General features: G+C 40.0%; 1 protein-coding gene across 1 annotated transcript; it reads right to left on the reverse strand.

The window, feature by feature from the left end:
* Nucleotides 1-797: 797 nt before the first annotated feature.
* Nucleotides 798-13,934, reverse strand: si:rp71-68n21.9 (kelch-like protein 9). Its single transcript, XM_017430116.3, has 11 exons — nt 13,758-13,934; nt 12,760-12,813; nt 11,076-11,206; nt 10,784-10,953; nt 10,290-10,422; nt 9,283-9,479; nt 9,044-9,119; nt 8,306-8,863; nt 7,399-7,578; nt 7,058-7,171; nt 798-1,565 (listed from the first exon to the last, which is right to left on the reverse strand). Exons 1-11 carry the CDS (start codon nt 13,811-13,813, stop codon nt 1,066-1,068), a joined length of 2,169 nt encoding a protein of 722 aa, XP_017285605.1. The 5' UTR covers nt 13,814-13,934; the 3' UTR covers nt 798-1,065.
* Nucleotides 13,935-15,970: the final 2,036 nt, after the last annotated feature.

Here is a 15,970-nt window from a genome sequence, read left to right on the forward strand (position 1 = left end):
CACACACGCACACACACACCCACACACACGTAGACATACCCCCCATCCCTCCCACACACACACACATCCCTTATTAGAACTTCAGGAACTCTGGTCATTTATTACATCTTGTCTGAGAGATAAAAATGAAATTGGTTACAAGCTACAAAAGCTGCCCTTGTTAGATTTTTATTGCCTGCTGTTGAAAGGCAAAAGGCGGGTGATCATGTTTTTGTCTGTCTCTGTGTGTGCATGTTCATGTATTTGTCTGTTAACAAAATATCTCATGAACCACTGCACAAATTTTACTGAAACTCTCAGAAAGCAATCACTGGATGAACACCTACAATTAATTCACTTTTGGAGTTAACCCAATTCAAGATGGCTGCTGCAGCTAATCAACCTTACCCTAAACCAAAAATAGCTATAATTCAGACAATTTTACAAATATTAGGCTAAAATTTGAGAGGGTAGTATGATAATCATTCACAACACATACTCCAAGCACTAACAGATTGCATGAGATTTAGCAGTATTGATTGAGACTGCTAATTGTTATTTGCAATGTTTAACTAAGACAGCAATAACTATAATTTCTCAACAGAAGAGGAACCTAGTTTAAAACTCTGGCATGAAAAGTGGCAGAGCGATATGCATTTCCTTTAAGAAATTATAGATCTTTCTTTTCTCTTTTTGTTTTCTTGGATCACATTATTTTTATGCCAAAGCCTTCATTTGTGTCCATAGAGAGAAGACTTTGTTTGACTAAACCTGTGGAACAATTTTCTCTTTCTAATGAAGCAATGTGAATGTGAGAGTGATGGTAACTTCAAGCTTTTATTTAGGGAATTTTGTTTGAAGTCCAGACAGAAAGAACATAAGCATGAGAACAGGAAGGATGCTACATAATTGAGTACACGTAATATATAAAACAGCAGTAAAATTAATATAATATTAAATGTTTCAAATGACAGAATAATAAAATTAGATACCTTCATTTGCACACACAAGTTGTGTTTACAACTCACACTACTCTATTTTGGACTCTTTTTGCCACAGTAAGAACTGGAAACCCCCCATGTGGGGCTATAAGCTTTTAGCTGTGTGTAAGGGGCACTCCTGTATCTGAGCCTCATCCACAGACCCCTCTGGCAGATGAACAGTCATTGTACAAGCACGAATCCCCCCCAATGGCTCCAACACATTGAACACCCTGTCCCACACGTCCTCCTCTGGGTCGTATCGCTGGACAATGTCAATCATGCACCTGCTGTTCCAGGAATACCCTCCAACCACATAGATCTGCCCGTTGAAAACTGTCACACCCACATCGCTCTGACCCCGAGGCATTGACGCCACCACTGTCCACTGATCTGTGTCCGGACTGTAGTATTCACAGCCCAGGACGTCATCGTAGTCGCTGGTGCCTCGGAAGTGATTCCCACCCATGACGTAGAGTCTGTCTCCCACCGTGCACATGCAGTGCAGGCCGCGGAGCTCCATCATGTCAGCCCGCCGACCCCACGTGTCTGCAACAGGGTCGTAACACCACAGTTCCTTCTGAAAGGTGTCACGAGTGATCCCACCTGTGAGACAAAAATTCAGTTAAGGGAGGGAGGACTTACTCACAAAGTTTCAATATCAACATCACAGTGTCTAAATACTCAAACTAAACCTTGTCCAGCAGAATTTTCCCTGCTTTTTAGAATGATCATGGTTGCAAAATATTACAAAAGGTGGTCTGGGCATCTGGTCAGAATGCCTTCAAGGGACTTGTTGTGGACTTGTCCCTCTCTGGACCTGAATCAGAACCAGGACTTGCAGGACAGATCAGATCTCAAAGTTGGCCTGGAAATACTTTGTCGTTCTAGGTGAGGTGGCAGGGAAAAGAAGGCCTTTGGATCTGATACTGCCCTCTTGTGACAGAAACCACGTGTGTAGTGTACAAAAGGCATGCAATATTGTAACAGTGGCTTGGCTAAAAGCAGGTATTTTAACCCTGACCACAATCTTTTACTAATCAAGTTTGCAGAGAACCGCTATGAGCTTGAATGATTGAAGTAGGGTGAGAGATTAGGGTAGTCATCCCCCGGGACCCGGACCTGGTGGTGGCGTGGAGGACGAGGAAGGGGAGTCCAAAAGAGCGGTGGAGATCGGGGAGGCGGTGGGACGAGACTTGGCTGGCGAGCAGGAGGAGCCGTGGATGGGGAGCCTTATATTCTGCACCTGGATGCGATTTGACAGCTGGGAGTGAGGATCCGAGATGAGTAATGCTGGACAGCTGGGTGAGTCTGCCAGGCTAAAATTGCGGCGAGCCTTCACTTCTAACCCTAACCAGGTAGTTTTATTGCCTAAAAGCAATTTCAAGAAGTGACAACAGTAATAAGTTCTGGTACTGATGCAACTTTGAGTTAAGAAGATGGCTAAGATAGCTAAGAAAATGGTATTAGTTGTTGTGATGATAGCATTATAAATAATTTGTTGGCTATTTTCTAACCAAATGATGTTAAACTAAAAGGAGAGTTAACGAAAAGTCCAAAGTGTTAAGGTAGTCAGGGAATTGCTTGAATGTGACCAGAAAGTGAACAAACTGCTGCTTGTCTTGCTGATGAACCTGTGTACTAGGGCTGAAAGTGCTGAAAGTGCTGCAATATGGTGGTGGAGGACACCTGACTGACTCACACCTCAAAAAAAGGCAGCAAAAAATCCATGGATGGGTGGAGGTTATAAAACCTTTACTATTTGGTTCAGAAATGAATTATAGTGAGAATAGAGTATCGGCAAGTTACCTTTCTGGACTAGACACACAAAGAGTGTCAAAATAAACTCAAACCACTGGTCTGTAGCTGAAGTCACTGATCACAGTCTGTAAAAACGCTAATGTTGTATGATGACAAATGTCTCTGTGACTAATGGAGATAGAAATGAATGTATGAGGCAGAGTTTGAGCTAATGGTCAAGTAGTTTCCCATCAACGGACAGCAAAAGCAGACACGATCATCACACTTCCCTCCTCGCTGCAAAGTCATGGATCCTTTTTGGTATTACTTACTTATCAGGGTCTATTTTTGCTGTAATCACATCAGAAACAGTTTTGACGTACTTTTCATCTTATAGTTCTAATGACTCAATGGTTACAAACCAGTCGGTCATCACCTCGCAATAGCACTATTCTTTTATCTATTTAAAGCAAACATACCAAAGAAAAAAGCTTGTATGTAAAGAACTGCTGTACAATTATTGTGAATTTAGCACATTATACTGTGTTTCCTGCATGTTCTGTCATTCTGTATCGTTATGCTTTTTTCAATTATGTTTAAAGTTCAGTTGCTTTTTGTAGTTTGTTTATTATTCACAACATAATAATAAACCAGTATTTCATATTTAGAATTAGATGAGCAAGGATCCTGTGATGGACTTGCGACCTGTCCAGGGTGTACCCCACCTCTTGCACAGTGACACAGTGACCGGGGAAAAAAAAGTAGGCAAAGAAAATGAATGGCAAGATTATTAAGACTTCAGTAAAATAATTCTGGTTTAGGTGAGAGTTCTTGCTACACTGATAATGAGCTGAGTTAGAGAGTAAACTTTGGTACTCAGATGTCAGATGATTTGTTTACAGAGTACAGAAATCAGTGGTAGAGCAGTCATCATGTGGAAAAAACACATTGAATTCTTTGCTGCTTTTAATGTGCTCGTCAGGGAGAGAGTGAAAGCATGATAGAACTTAAAAGCCTAGCGTTTCTTAAAGTAATACATATCGATGACTACCTTTCTGTGGCAATCTGCCATCATCTCACCTGTTTGCTGCTTCTGTCTCTCTGATTGGTTGGCCTGTCAACCATACTCAGCTGCAGCTGATCCTCATCAACGGGCTAAGGGTTCTTAAGGCAGTCAGCAGGCGCAATTCTTCGCCGGAGCATCGTTTGCAACTGGTAAACAGTCTTGGCCAACTCCTGTTTTGCGCCACCTGAGTCTGCTCCGACACCCGAGCTACCTGCCTGAACCTACGAGACCTGACTGAAGTCTGATGAACCTCACTTACCTGAAAGCCTGTCTTCTGGAACCTGCTGGAAATGCTTACCTGAGAGACTGGAACCTGGAACTCTGCCTGCTTCTACTTACCTGGACACCCTTTCACCTGAGCACCTGGATCCCCTGAGACTGCACTACCAAACTCAACCTGTTACCTGCACTCGTAAGAACTCACCTCCAAGCTTCATAGTTCCTCATTGAACTTCCAGTTATTGAATCTTGAACTGAAACATTACCTTTCCCTTTCAGATCCTGACCTGTCTCTTATTCTATTGTGTAAATAAATTCACTTACCTTAGTTTGGTCTCCTGTGTCCATCTGTTCTCTGGGTTACTCGCATTTGGCAACACCACAGAACCTGATACTTTCACACCAGAGTTTTAAACCAAGACCTTAATTTGAGAAATGGCATTTGGTAAAATCTTGACGATGTTCATACACCATCTGTCAGCACTTGGTCTGTATTGGGGATGACTCTGTTTTTACTTCAAATTTCAGCTCTATTACCTGTAAAACAGACTAAATTGTTGCCATTTTTCAGTTTGTCTAATGCAAAGTTTACAACGTTTTATTTATTTTTTGTTGGTTTTGGCAGCTTTGTTTTAATCAGACTGCTCACGTTGATCTGCTGTCTGATAAAATGAGAGAATGCAATCTGCTGCATGTAAACAAAGCATCTCTCATATTGAAATGTGTGTGCAGCTGCAAATCAAGTCTTGTGTAATTTTGCACCTTGAATTTTAGACTTTTGTAAAGGATCTGTTATACTTGCATGTTTATTGGCCCTAAGCAGCTGGTAGCATGACAAGTCTCGATGCTTTTGAGAAATGTCAGTTCTGACATTGTTCTAGATGATTGAGGCCCACCTTTGCAACCGCAGGCCTTCGAGCTTCCTGGTTCTCAGCCCTACATGTGTCACTCTCAGAGAGAGAAGTGGTTTTCCTGTCCAAGGTTGCTAAGAAACTGAGACCAAAGTTAGAATGGCCTATCAGAGTCTGCTGCCAAACAGGAAGTGGTTTTGAATATGTCAGCCAGGAGAGGTTTGTCTGTATTTTATCTTGTCAAGATACGACAGAACTAAGTTTTTACCAAAAAAAAATAAACTTCATTAAAAGTTTCCACAAACTGTTTTGAAGCAGATTTAACTGTGTGTAATCTAAATATGTTTGGTTTGTTCAAGACAAAACTCGTGAATTTATCAGGTCCTGTCCAAGAACTATTTACGGCTGTCACTAAAGGCAAAAGTGGAGTGATGATGTTTTTGCTTGTCTGTGGGTATTTGTGTCTGTACTGTTGTTGATCTCATGAATCACTAAATAGATTTTAATGAAACTCCCTGAAAGAAGTCATTGGGTTGCCATCTACAACTGATTAATTTTTAGACTCAACCTAACTCAAGATGGACACCACAGCTAACTGTCCATGGAAACACCAAAAACAGCTTTAATTCAGTAAACTATACAAATATTGAGTTAAACTTTGGTGTGGTAGTAGCTGAGACACATTCACAACACATATTCCAAGCACTTAGAAATCCTGCTAGATCTTGCAATATTGCATGAGACTGTGCATAATGTTATTTTCAAGGTTTAATCAAAATGGCTACGAGTTCGACATCTCTCAGATGATCTCAGTCAAAAACTGGCGTGATAGACGGTGACTAATGCATTCCTTGAAGGAATGCTAGACCTTCATTTCTAGGTTTTCAAATCGGAACATTATGTGTTTGATGCCATTTGCAAATTTCACAGGACGATGATCTGATTGCAAGATTATCTTTGTGAGAAGTGCAGTCAGATGATTAAGTAGCTTGCTGTTCAGCTGTGTGTCTTGAAACCTGTGAGTTTTCAGCGTAGGTTTTGTTTTTACCACAAGGTCAAGCTTCTCATAACTCATTCCGAAACAATCTTTCTATGCATGCAGTTTTGTGTTAAACTCAACCACAAAGGCAGAGCATCAGAAAATGTGGTTTTTAAGACTATAGAAGGAACTCCCAGCCATCGAGCTAAACATGAGACAAAAAAGAAGTTCAGTGGCCTTGTCTTGAAGTGCTCAGTATGAGTCACTTTTAAAAATGCAGATCATTCAGAGCAGAAGGTGTTATTTTGTGGTCTCAGTGCAATGACTTCACCCTGTTTTCGTGACTTATTTAACATGCAGCAGGAAGCCTATGTTAGTGCGTTCTTTAAAAAACTTTAACCTTTAAAATCAAATTTTTTCTGAATTATTCAAATGTTTCTTTTCAAAGAGTTGCATAATCTCATGGTGTTATGAAAGGTGGGCAATCATGCAATTGCTTGTGCCTGTGTGTGTGTTTATTTGTCTTTTAGCAAAACATCTCAAGAACCACTGGAAGATTTTAATGAAACTCTCAGACAACAATCAAAAAAAGGACATCTACAACTAATGAACTTTTGGAGTCTGACCAATTTAAGATGGCTGCCACAACTAATCATCTTAGCTAACCCCAAAATTACTATAAATCAGTCAATTTTACAGATATTGATGTAAATTTTGATGTGGTCGAAGCTGAGAGTCATTCACAACATATACTCAAAGTGCTAACAGATCATGCAAGACTTTAGTTTAGAACTTTACCATTATTTGAAGGAATGCATGTACCCTACTGCCTTTTATGCCACTTTTATTACAAAATTGTTCACTTTTAAAGATTTATAACTTTACTTCTTAAGTGACAAAAATGCAACAGTCACATTAGTTTAAATACTAAAATTTGAAATACAATAAAATTATTTAAAGTGAAACTTCAGATTCTTTGAAGTGGGGTTATGTAAAGAGATAAAAAAAAATCAATATCTTACCTGTTGTAGATAGCTGTTTGAACAACTTCAGTTTGTCTGATGAGCTAAGATAACCAGTATTAGCTTAGCTTGTCATTCCAGTCAAAGTTAAACTTTATTTCTTCAAATTGAGGTTGTTCAAAGAGCTATCTACAACAGGTAAGATGCTATTTGTTCACAACCTTTCCACAAAACCCCACTTTAAAAAGTCTGAACTATCCCTTTAAACATCATCACGTCACCTGAAATATACATGAGACCCCCATGAACAGTTCCAGCATGTCCGTAGTGAGGCTCCACCATGTTGGTCACAAAGGTCCATTCGTTTTTCTTCAGGTTGTAGCACTCCACTGTGTCTGAATAAAGTTACAGAGAGAGGCTTGTGAATATTAATGTGTCTTTTTAAAATAAGGCTTACAAATAAATACATTTAAACAAATGCATGATAGTTTTTATTTCTCACAAATAATACCAAATGGTGTTTTTCCCCAATTTGACCTGCAGTTCTTTAGCAGTTTCATGACCCTTTGATAAAAACAAAGCATCTGTTAGGACATCAGAGCAGGAATTGGAAGCAACTCACCAATTTCTCCAGAGACGTTCCTTCCTCCCACTGCAAACAGTTTCCCTTTCAGGGAGCTGAGATGGAAAAAGGTTCTTTTCTCGTTAAGCGAAGCGATCTGAAGCCACTTGTCAAAGCGTGGGTCGTAGCGGTAGGCGCTGTCTATGGCTGTCTTACCCTTCGTGTCATATGTACTCTGACCTGAGAAGTCAATGAGAATCAGTGTCAAAAACAAACATTTCCTGAAGAACATTGTCATTTTCTTATTTAATGCTTTTAATTTGTGTCTTAAAGTCCTTTTTTTCTTTTTAGTATTAATTGGACTGTTTTCAACTCTTAGTGTCTTTAACTGAAAGCATCAGTATCAGTAAATAAAATTTAAATCACAAACCAGAAGAATTTGCATTTTTTGAGGGAATGCTGAATGCTGAATGACTGCTAAGATTTGTTAAAGATTCTGAAATTGAATTGTTTAAAGGTAAAACAATCTAAAACTGGAAAAACAAAAGCTAAAAGCTGGAATTAGCAAAAATTAAAATTAGCAAAACAAAGCCTAGTAAAACAGTAGCTAATAGCTAAAAATATCGCAACTATACTCAGATAAACTTCAAAGAGAAGTTTTTCAAAAATTTGAAGAGATCTTAATGCAAATATTAGAAAAATGTAAATATTTTTTATTTAAAGCGTATAATAGTTACAAACCAAAAGTTATAGCTGTAATGTCCTCAATGAGCTGAACGATTTGATAACTGAAATAGTTGAAAGTGTGCTGAAGTAGTTTGAGTCCAAAATATGTACAAAACAAACTATAGACAGACAAACAATAGTGTGAATGCTGACTCAGCATTCACACTATTAAGTAGTCTGAATTGACATCTTAGTGTAAATTTTATCCAGAGTGCACAGTGTGAACTGTAGATGCTCTGACCTCCAACAATAAAGAGGAAGCCTCCCAGAAGAGCCAGACCATGCTGATAACGTGGCACCTCCATAGGCCTCAGAGCCCTCCAGTGTTCAGTCGTCTCGTCATACACCCTCAGCTCCCGGCTCACCACCAGCTGCTGTCGCATCACGCCACCCAGAGCCAGAATATGTGTGGAGTCCGATCGAATCTGGGTCCTCTCGGTCTGCAGGGCCGGCTGCATGTAAGGCATCATCTGGTAGTTGCTGGCCTCCAGCAAGAGGTTCACACAGGCGGTGTCAGAGCGCATCATGGAGTTGGCCTCCTCCTCCTCGTCCTGGGAGATCTGAATCAGCTCACTGGGGCTCATCAGAGGGAAACGAATGTGGCGCATCAGAGCGTAAATGGAGGAGTGGCGTTTGGGTGCTTCGTAGTCCAGCCATCCTTTGGCGATGTGATAGAGCTCCAGCTCAGAGAAACCTTTCAGCGAGTTGCTGCTCAAAGCGTTAGCGATACTGATGTCAGAAAGCTCCAAGTAGCGACCAGAGTCCACCAGTGCGGTGAGGTTCTGGCTCACAAACTTACCTAAGTTAAATTAGAAACAATAATAATTACAATCAACCAGTTTTTCTACAAAACATTGTGCATTCATTCTTTTATGGTTGATCAGATATAACTCCACTGGTTTGATAAATGATGGATAGACCAACTGCAGCAATCATCCAACATGATGCTTTTGGTGCTTTTACTTTCTGTATCACTCACCGATATTCAGCAGAACATCATCGAGAAGCAAATCTGTAGCAATTCGTTCCACTTCCACACAGTTATCAATCGTGATCTGCATCAAACCAAATCAGAAAATAGATTCAACAAAAGAGGCTCCCATGTCTTGGTCAATAACTGACTGTAAAAGACGGTAAAGAAGTCTTTGAAGGAAAGACTACATTAATAAAAGGCCTTCAGTGTTCCTCATATAGAACTGTGTGATGATAAATTCTTACCTCACTGCTCAGAAGCTCATTGCAAAAGCTCAGAAGAGGCATGACCTGCAGGAAGTTTGCAGCTTCCAGTGTGTCCTGCAGGTTGCCCATGTCGAGGATGACTTTGGATGTGTAGATGAAGTCTATGACGTTCTTTAAGCCCACCTTGGTAACTCCATGCAGCTTGATCTCTCTCATCTCCTGCTCCCTCATGCCTCCTGAACCAGAGAAAACAGGCAGAAAGAGACAGAAACAAGGTGAACGCATGAATTTGCATCATTTGAAAGGATTGGTTTTAATCTGGTGGGATGTCACAGGGCAAACTCAGAAGGATTCAAAGATACTGCTGACTCTGTAAAGGCCTGGTGCTCAGACATGCACATTATGTGGATTATGGGAAATAATTAGATGATTACGTGATCTAATACAACAGTCCACTTTGAATTTGCAACTGAAAGTAAAGTGAATGCAGAAGTGACTCAGAAGGTCAACACATACTGTACTTAGTTTTTCGTTTTCTGCTTCACTGTCAGCCTAAAATGAAAGTACAAATGTTAGAGCAGATAAAACTATTGGTTATCTCATGAACCACTGGAAAATTTTGAAAGAAACTTCCAGAAAGTTATCATTTGATATACACCCAACCCTTATTAACTTTTGAAGCCAACCCAATTTAAGGCGATCACTGCAGTTAGCCAACACGCAAATGGCTAAGTCTCAGTCAATTCTACAGATATTAAGCTAAAATTTGATGTGTTAATAGCTAAGAGTCATCCACAGCACATACTCTGAGTGCTAATAGATCTTGAGCTATTGTGTGAGATTTCTCATAATGTTTTTGTCAAAGTTTGACCATAGTGGCTCTAACTGTATTTTTTAACATAAGATGTTTGTTTGATCTGAACTTTCTCTCTTATTTGAATCAAATTTTTCCCTTCATCTCAATCAAAATTAACAAGACAGTTGGTTTGAGACCTAAACTTCCGGATTATTCGGCATTCATCTGTAAAAAAAAAAGAAAGACAAACCTGTGAACATCGCCTTGAAATAATCACTGGATGATGCCATGATGACTCTGTGAACGGGGAAAGATTCCTTGCTGTCTCCAGGAATCAAGACAACGTCACAAAGAGTCTCGTCTGCACGGAAAGCATTGAACCCCTTTGGGGACAAAATGTTATTTATGAACAGAGCGATGTAATACAATTTACCAATGAAACAACAAGATCAGATGTAGTATTAGTGATGTCAACTTTCCTCTGCCTTATTTGTGTTATAATGTTCTCTGAGTGTGAATGAAGCACAAGCCTCCTGGTAATAATCATTTATAACCTGTTTACAACACTTTCTTTTAATTAAAGATAAGAAAATACAGGGTTTACACATAAAGCATGGCCTTTCTTGTTGTACAGAGAAATTATACCACTCTGTGTTCAATAGTAGCACATTTTGAAATGACTGAATTGGTGTAAAGAAGCTCTTTAAAGAACCAAACAGTCATTTCTACACCTTCAGATTGTACCTGCAACACGGCTGCCCCATGTTCAGTGCTACTGAACTCCTTAGACAGAGGCCGAGGAGGAAGCTTGGGCTTCAGTGATTTGTCAGGGCGCTTGGGTGGTTTTTCTAAGGGTGGGGGCAGAGCAACAGGAGCAGGAGGCACCACTAAGACTGGTGGAGAAGGCCTCTCATCTGTGAACAGAGATATATGTGAAAGATCAATTCTGAGATGAGAAAAGCTGTAATATTCTCGATTTTTGTTTGAATTTCCACTTAATGCTGCACTTTGAACACTGAAGTCCTAGAGAGCACACCTTGCTGAACAGGTGGAGCAGGAGGTCTCTCCTGCTGAGCAGGGGGTCTCGGAGGATCTCTGGACTGATGCCTGCCGCTCAGACGGGACAGTCTGCGGCTCAGCCTGCCCGGCCCACTGTCATCTCCGTTTCTTCTCAACATAAAGAGGTAGAGAAACACAGAAAAGTTCACTTTCAATTGCCAAGTTATGCTGAGGATTATCCTGTATTTTACAGTAGTTGATGTCAATTTGTGTCTAAAACAGCTACATAAAATAAATTCAAACCAGGATAAAACTAAATTACAACTTATTTTAAAAGTGGCCTGTTTCAGCAGTTTAAAGTGGCAAAGCCTTGCTCTACGTTTTGCCACATTGCTCCTCCTCTTTGTGGACACGTTGTCATTTCCCTCACTTTCAATTTGTTCATGACTCAAAGCCACACTTTAACGCTGGCTTCTTTTTTCTTTCACATTTAAATAACAAATCCTGCGCCCGCTCAGCTAAACCTCTTTCATTTGTTTTGTTGGTTTGGATGTCAGGTGACTTAATAAAAGAGGAACCAGTGGACTAATTTCAAGGGCACTACTTCTTTTTAAAAATAGTCTGCTGCCAAGATGCCAAGGAGGTAATAAAGAAGCAAATGCACAGGAAAGAAAGTACATCTAAAACACAACGAGACACAGTTCAAATATTCAGTTTTCATTAGACTAACAGAATTTCAGGAGATTTATTAGGCTGTTCTATAAAAGCTGTTTGAAAAATACTGCAGTATGATATAGGCCTACTTGGGTTTTTTTACTTTACAGTTCCTGAGAACAGCACAGTCACAACTCGACTCACTGAAGCTAGTCGTCTCCTCTCTTAAAGTCATATACATTAAAAATATTAGACAAAACTGTCTGATCAGGAGGTCCCATGAGGGACCCCTGCACTGACTGAGAGACAGAAGCACTACACCAGATACATACAATACATACCAGCAAGTATAAATTCAGGCTTAAAAGAAGAACAGTGATTAAAAATAACTATAAATCAACACTACTGAATTTAAAAACACCTTGAAAATATTTAGCACATCTAAATGCAGACTATGAACTGATTACATACCCATCATTAATATTGTCAGCACTGGCCACTAAAATCCCTGCTTTAGGCCTCACAGGCAAAATAAAGAAATTGTCACATTTTCAAACCATCGGGAAGTGAGTTCTACTCCTTAGTTATCTTAAACAAAACAACAGATTGACCAAAGGCTGACTTTCTTTTCGGGACTGCGCTCTCCTTAAACAGTCCACTTCAAGGATCTCCTCACGTGTTCTGAATTAAGTTGTGCAGATGTTTAGTGACACAATAACAACGGTTGCTGCCTTATTCATTTCCTGACTGACACCTGCGGTAACTTATTATTTTCTGTACCAGTCTGGAAAATAAAGGCTTAAAGACTAATAAAAATCAAGTCCTGTTGTCTGTATCTAAGATTATTAAGGACACACTGAAGAATCCTTTATTGCCAAGGATCATTTTACACCTTTAAAAGTAAACATATGTACACAATGATTACCTCAAAGACAACTGGCAAACTTATTACCGTTATATCTGACACTACTGTGATGAAATGTGGTAAAAAAAAAGAGCAATATCTTGAACAAAGACGTTAAAACAGACTGTCGATTGACAACACTGAAGTCGAGAAACTGCCTTACCCCGTTTCATTGTCCCCGGGGGGTTGAGGGCTGTTGTTGCGCTGGTGAGACTTCCTGTGTGTGGAAAACAACAACTTCAGTGGGCAGAAATACAGTGTGATTCTCAAACTAAAGAATGTACGGTACGGTGGAGTATACAGAAAATTTGCACAATAAGGAAACCGTTTATTTTTGGGAAAGTTCATGCCATAGTTTGATGCATTTTTGCATCAAACTTGCAGCTTTCTTATGTACAGTAAAACATGTTTGGTGTATAAAACTGGTCAAATTAACTTCTACAAAAACTTTTACTGTAAGTTCTGTTACCTAATTTCAGAAATATGATAGAGACTTATCAAGCAGTTTTTTCACAATGCAATGTTAAAGTAAAACACTTAAAAAAACATTTTTGAAGTGTTTCTTGTTCTTCATCTGCAGTGTACTGTTGTAGTATATTTAATGTTCAGCACTGAACACTGTGCTCATGTTGTACGCTAATAATCAGCAATAAACCGATAAAACTAGTTCTTATATAAAAGAGGACAAAGTGCTAATGAAACTTGTTGACTCCCACACGTTTATACAGACAAAAGTCCCAGTGAATGTGTGTAATCAGCTGTACAATCTACATTAGAGTACCTCTTTTAAATGAAATATATACAGTAAAAAATCTTTGTATCCACATCCTATAATAAATAATTTAAAACCTCTAGGGAAACAGGTTTTCTTATTAAAGTGGGGGAATTCAGGATTAAGGCCAATATTTATAATACACTTTAAAAGCCTTCTTGAAAATAATATTGTGAGATTGCAAAATTGTTCAGTGTATAAATTAAAATGTCAAATTTTCATGTCTTAAAATGACACACTTGTTTTTTTATAGGAAATTGCAACACAAAACCAAAGTGTGTCCTCCTTTACAGTTGAAGCAGACCCATGTGAATATTCACCACACAGTAATAAGTACTATCTTGATTGATGAGCGTAAAACATTTGTAAAGTGGATGTGAGGAACCTACCTGGAGGAGATCCTCCTCAGCAGACTAGACCCGAGGCCTCCCTCTGAGTTGTCCATCTAAAACAGCAAAACTTTGAGATGCCGCCTGAGCAGAAAATGTCTGCTGCGTGGCACCAGCTGGTTGAAGAGTTGGAGAGTCTGAGCAAGCATCCCCATCTGTTTAACTCAACCGAGACCTCAGTCACTTCCTGTGCTACTTCTCTTTCTCGGATGGCGTCTTTTCCACCCAGTTGTGACACAGTCGTGGTACTGCAGCAGTGTTTTGTGCATGCTCCACAAGCGCTTTTTGGTTTTCAGTGACCTTTTCTTTATGCTTTACATAAAAAGCTAAAAACCAGTAATTTTATTTTTGACCTTTAAAGGGAGATAAATAAATTTCACCTGAATACAAATAGGACTCTCACTTGTAGCAGAAATATAAAACTGTTGCATTTAAGGTTCAGTTCTGTGGCTTGTTTAACAATGGATTTGAGTACTGACCAATTGACCAACATATCACTTTAATTTTTGTACTTCTTGTATTCAAGGAATACTTCAAATCTTTTGAAGTAAAGCTCGGTGGAAATGTTATTTCAACCTGGAGAGACTCACGACAAAGAGAAGCTGCAATTAAATGGTTTTATTTGACATGAATGACATAAAATATTTGGCGCTTGGACCTCGGCGAAAGATGCGAGTGTCGACAATAGCAATGCACTTCGAGGAGAAGCTCAGGTTGAGCATTAGAGGCGTCTTCCCCGGGCCGGAAACTGGTGGTGGAGGTCGAAGAGGGGAAGGAAGCTTGAGGGAGCTGGGAAACTGGAGGTGGAGAAGGGGTGGAGGTGGGCTGAAGTTCGGCCGGCAAACGGATGGGGCCATGATGGAAGTCCTTTTAAACGAAGGCTTGCTCGCTGATTGGATACGCTGGAGGCGCGGTCGGATGCTGATGGGCTGAGATGGAGGTGCTCGACGCAGCGATTAGATGCAGGTGAGGTTGAAGCAGGTCTTCCAGTCTGAATTTACGCCTAGGCTTCATGAACACTTAATATATTACCTGTTGTAGATATCTCTTTGAACACCCTCAATTTGAAAAAAAATAAAACTCAAACAGTTTAATACTGACCGGCTAACAGCTAGTCAGAGTGAATTCAAAGTGGATTGCTGCCACCTTAAAAATACTTTAATTTCAAAAATTTCATAGCAGTTCATGCAAATGCTATTCTATAAATTTTTTGCACAGTTGTGCATAGTTGTGCTGAAAATGCCACAAGCTAGCTACAATTGAACCGCTTAAGGTGGCTGCATGTTGGAGTAGCTCTGTTACACTCATTCTGAGATATTGCTTTTGAAAACTTTAATTCATCTTTTTCTAGATGTAACCCCCCCTCTTTTTGACGAACATTTTCTCTGGAATCGGATGCTATGCAGCTGGAAAGATTTTTTTACCGAAACCTTTTTAGGGTGTACTCCTGGACATTTGTTATGATGTGTAACCATAACAACAAAGGTTTATTTTACATCTGGGAGAAGCTGATTAACATCTTTCACTCTTCAGTGTTAAATGTGAAGAACCCCTGAAGTCCAGTCATGCCAAGAACCAAGCAGACCGCCTGTAAATCCACCTGAGGTAAAGCTCCCAGGAAGCAGCTCGCCACCAAAGCCCCCAGCAAGAGCGCTCCGGCCACTGGCGGAGTGAAGAAGCCTCACCTCTACGGTGGCTCTCAGAGAGATCCACCACTATCAGAAGTCCACCAAGCTGCTCATCTGGAAGCTGCCCTTCTAGCACCTGGTCCTGGAGATCACCCGGGAATTCAAAACTGATCTGTGCTTCCAGAGCTCGGCCATCATGGCTCTGCAGGAGGCCAGGGAGGCTGACCTGGTGGGACTCTTTGAGGACACCAGAACTGAGGACACATCAGGACAGACCGCTACAAGAGATTCTTCCTGCCCACAGCCATCAGCGTCTATGACAACTCTTTAACGAAATCAGGATAATGACCTACAACATTTAATTGTGTGAATGCTTTTAAGCATTCACACCCTTGTTTTCCTGTTTCTCTTTCTTATTATTCTTTCCCTATTCCGTACGTTTTTCGGCACCTATCTCCTTCTGCATTTTTTCAGCTNACTTCAACCATTCATATATCAAAACGTTCAGCTCATTAACGCCATTCCAGCTATGACTTTTGGTATTGGTGCAATTTCGGCTGTTTAAGATATTTAGCTTTTTCAGCC

The sequence above is a fragment of the Kryptolebias marmoratus genome, linkage group LG6 (assembly GCF_001649575.2).
Source record: "Kryptolebias marmoratus isolate JLee-2015 linkage group LG6, ASM164957v2, whole genome shotgun sequence".
NCBI lineage: Eukaryota > Metazoa > Chordata > Actinopteri > Cyprinodontiformes > Rivulidae > Kryptolebias > Kryptolebias marmoratus.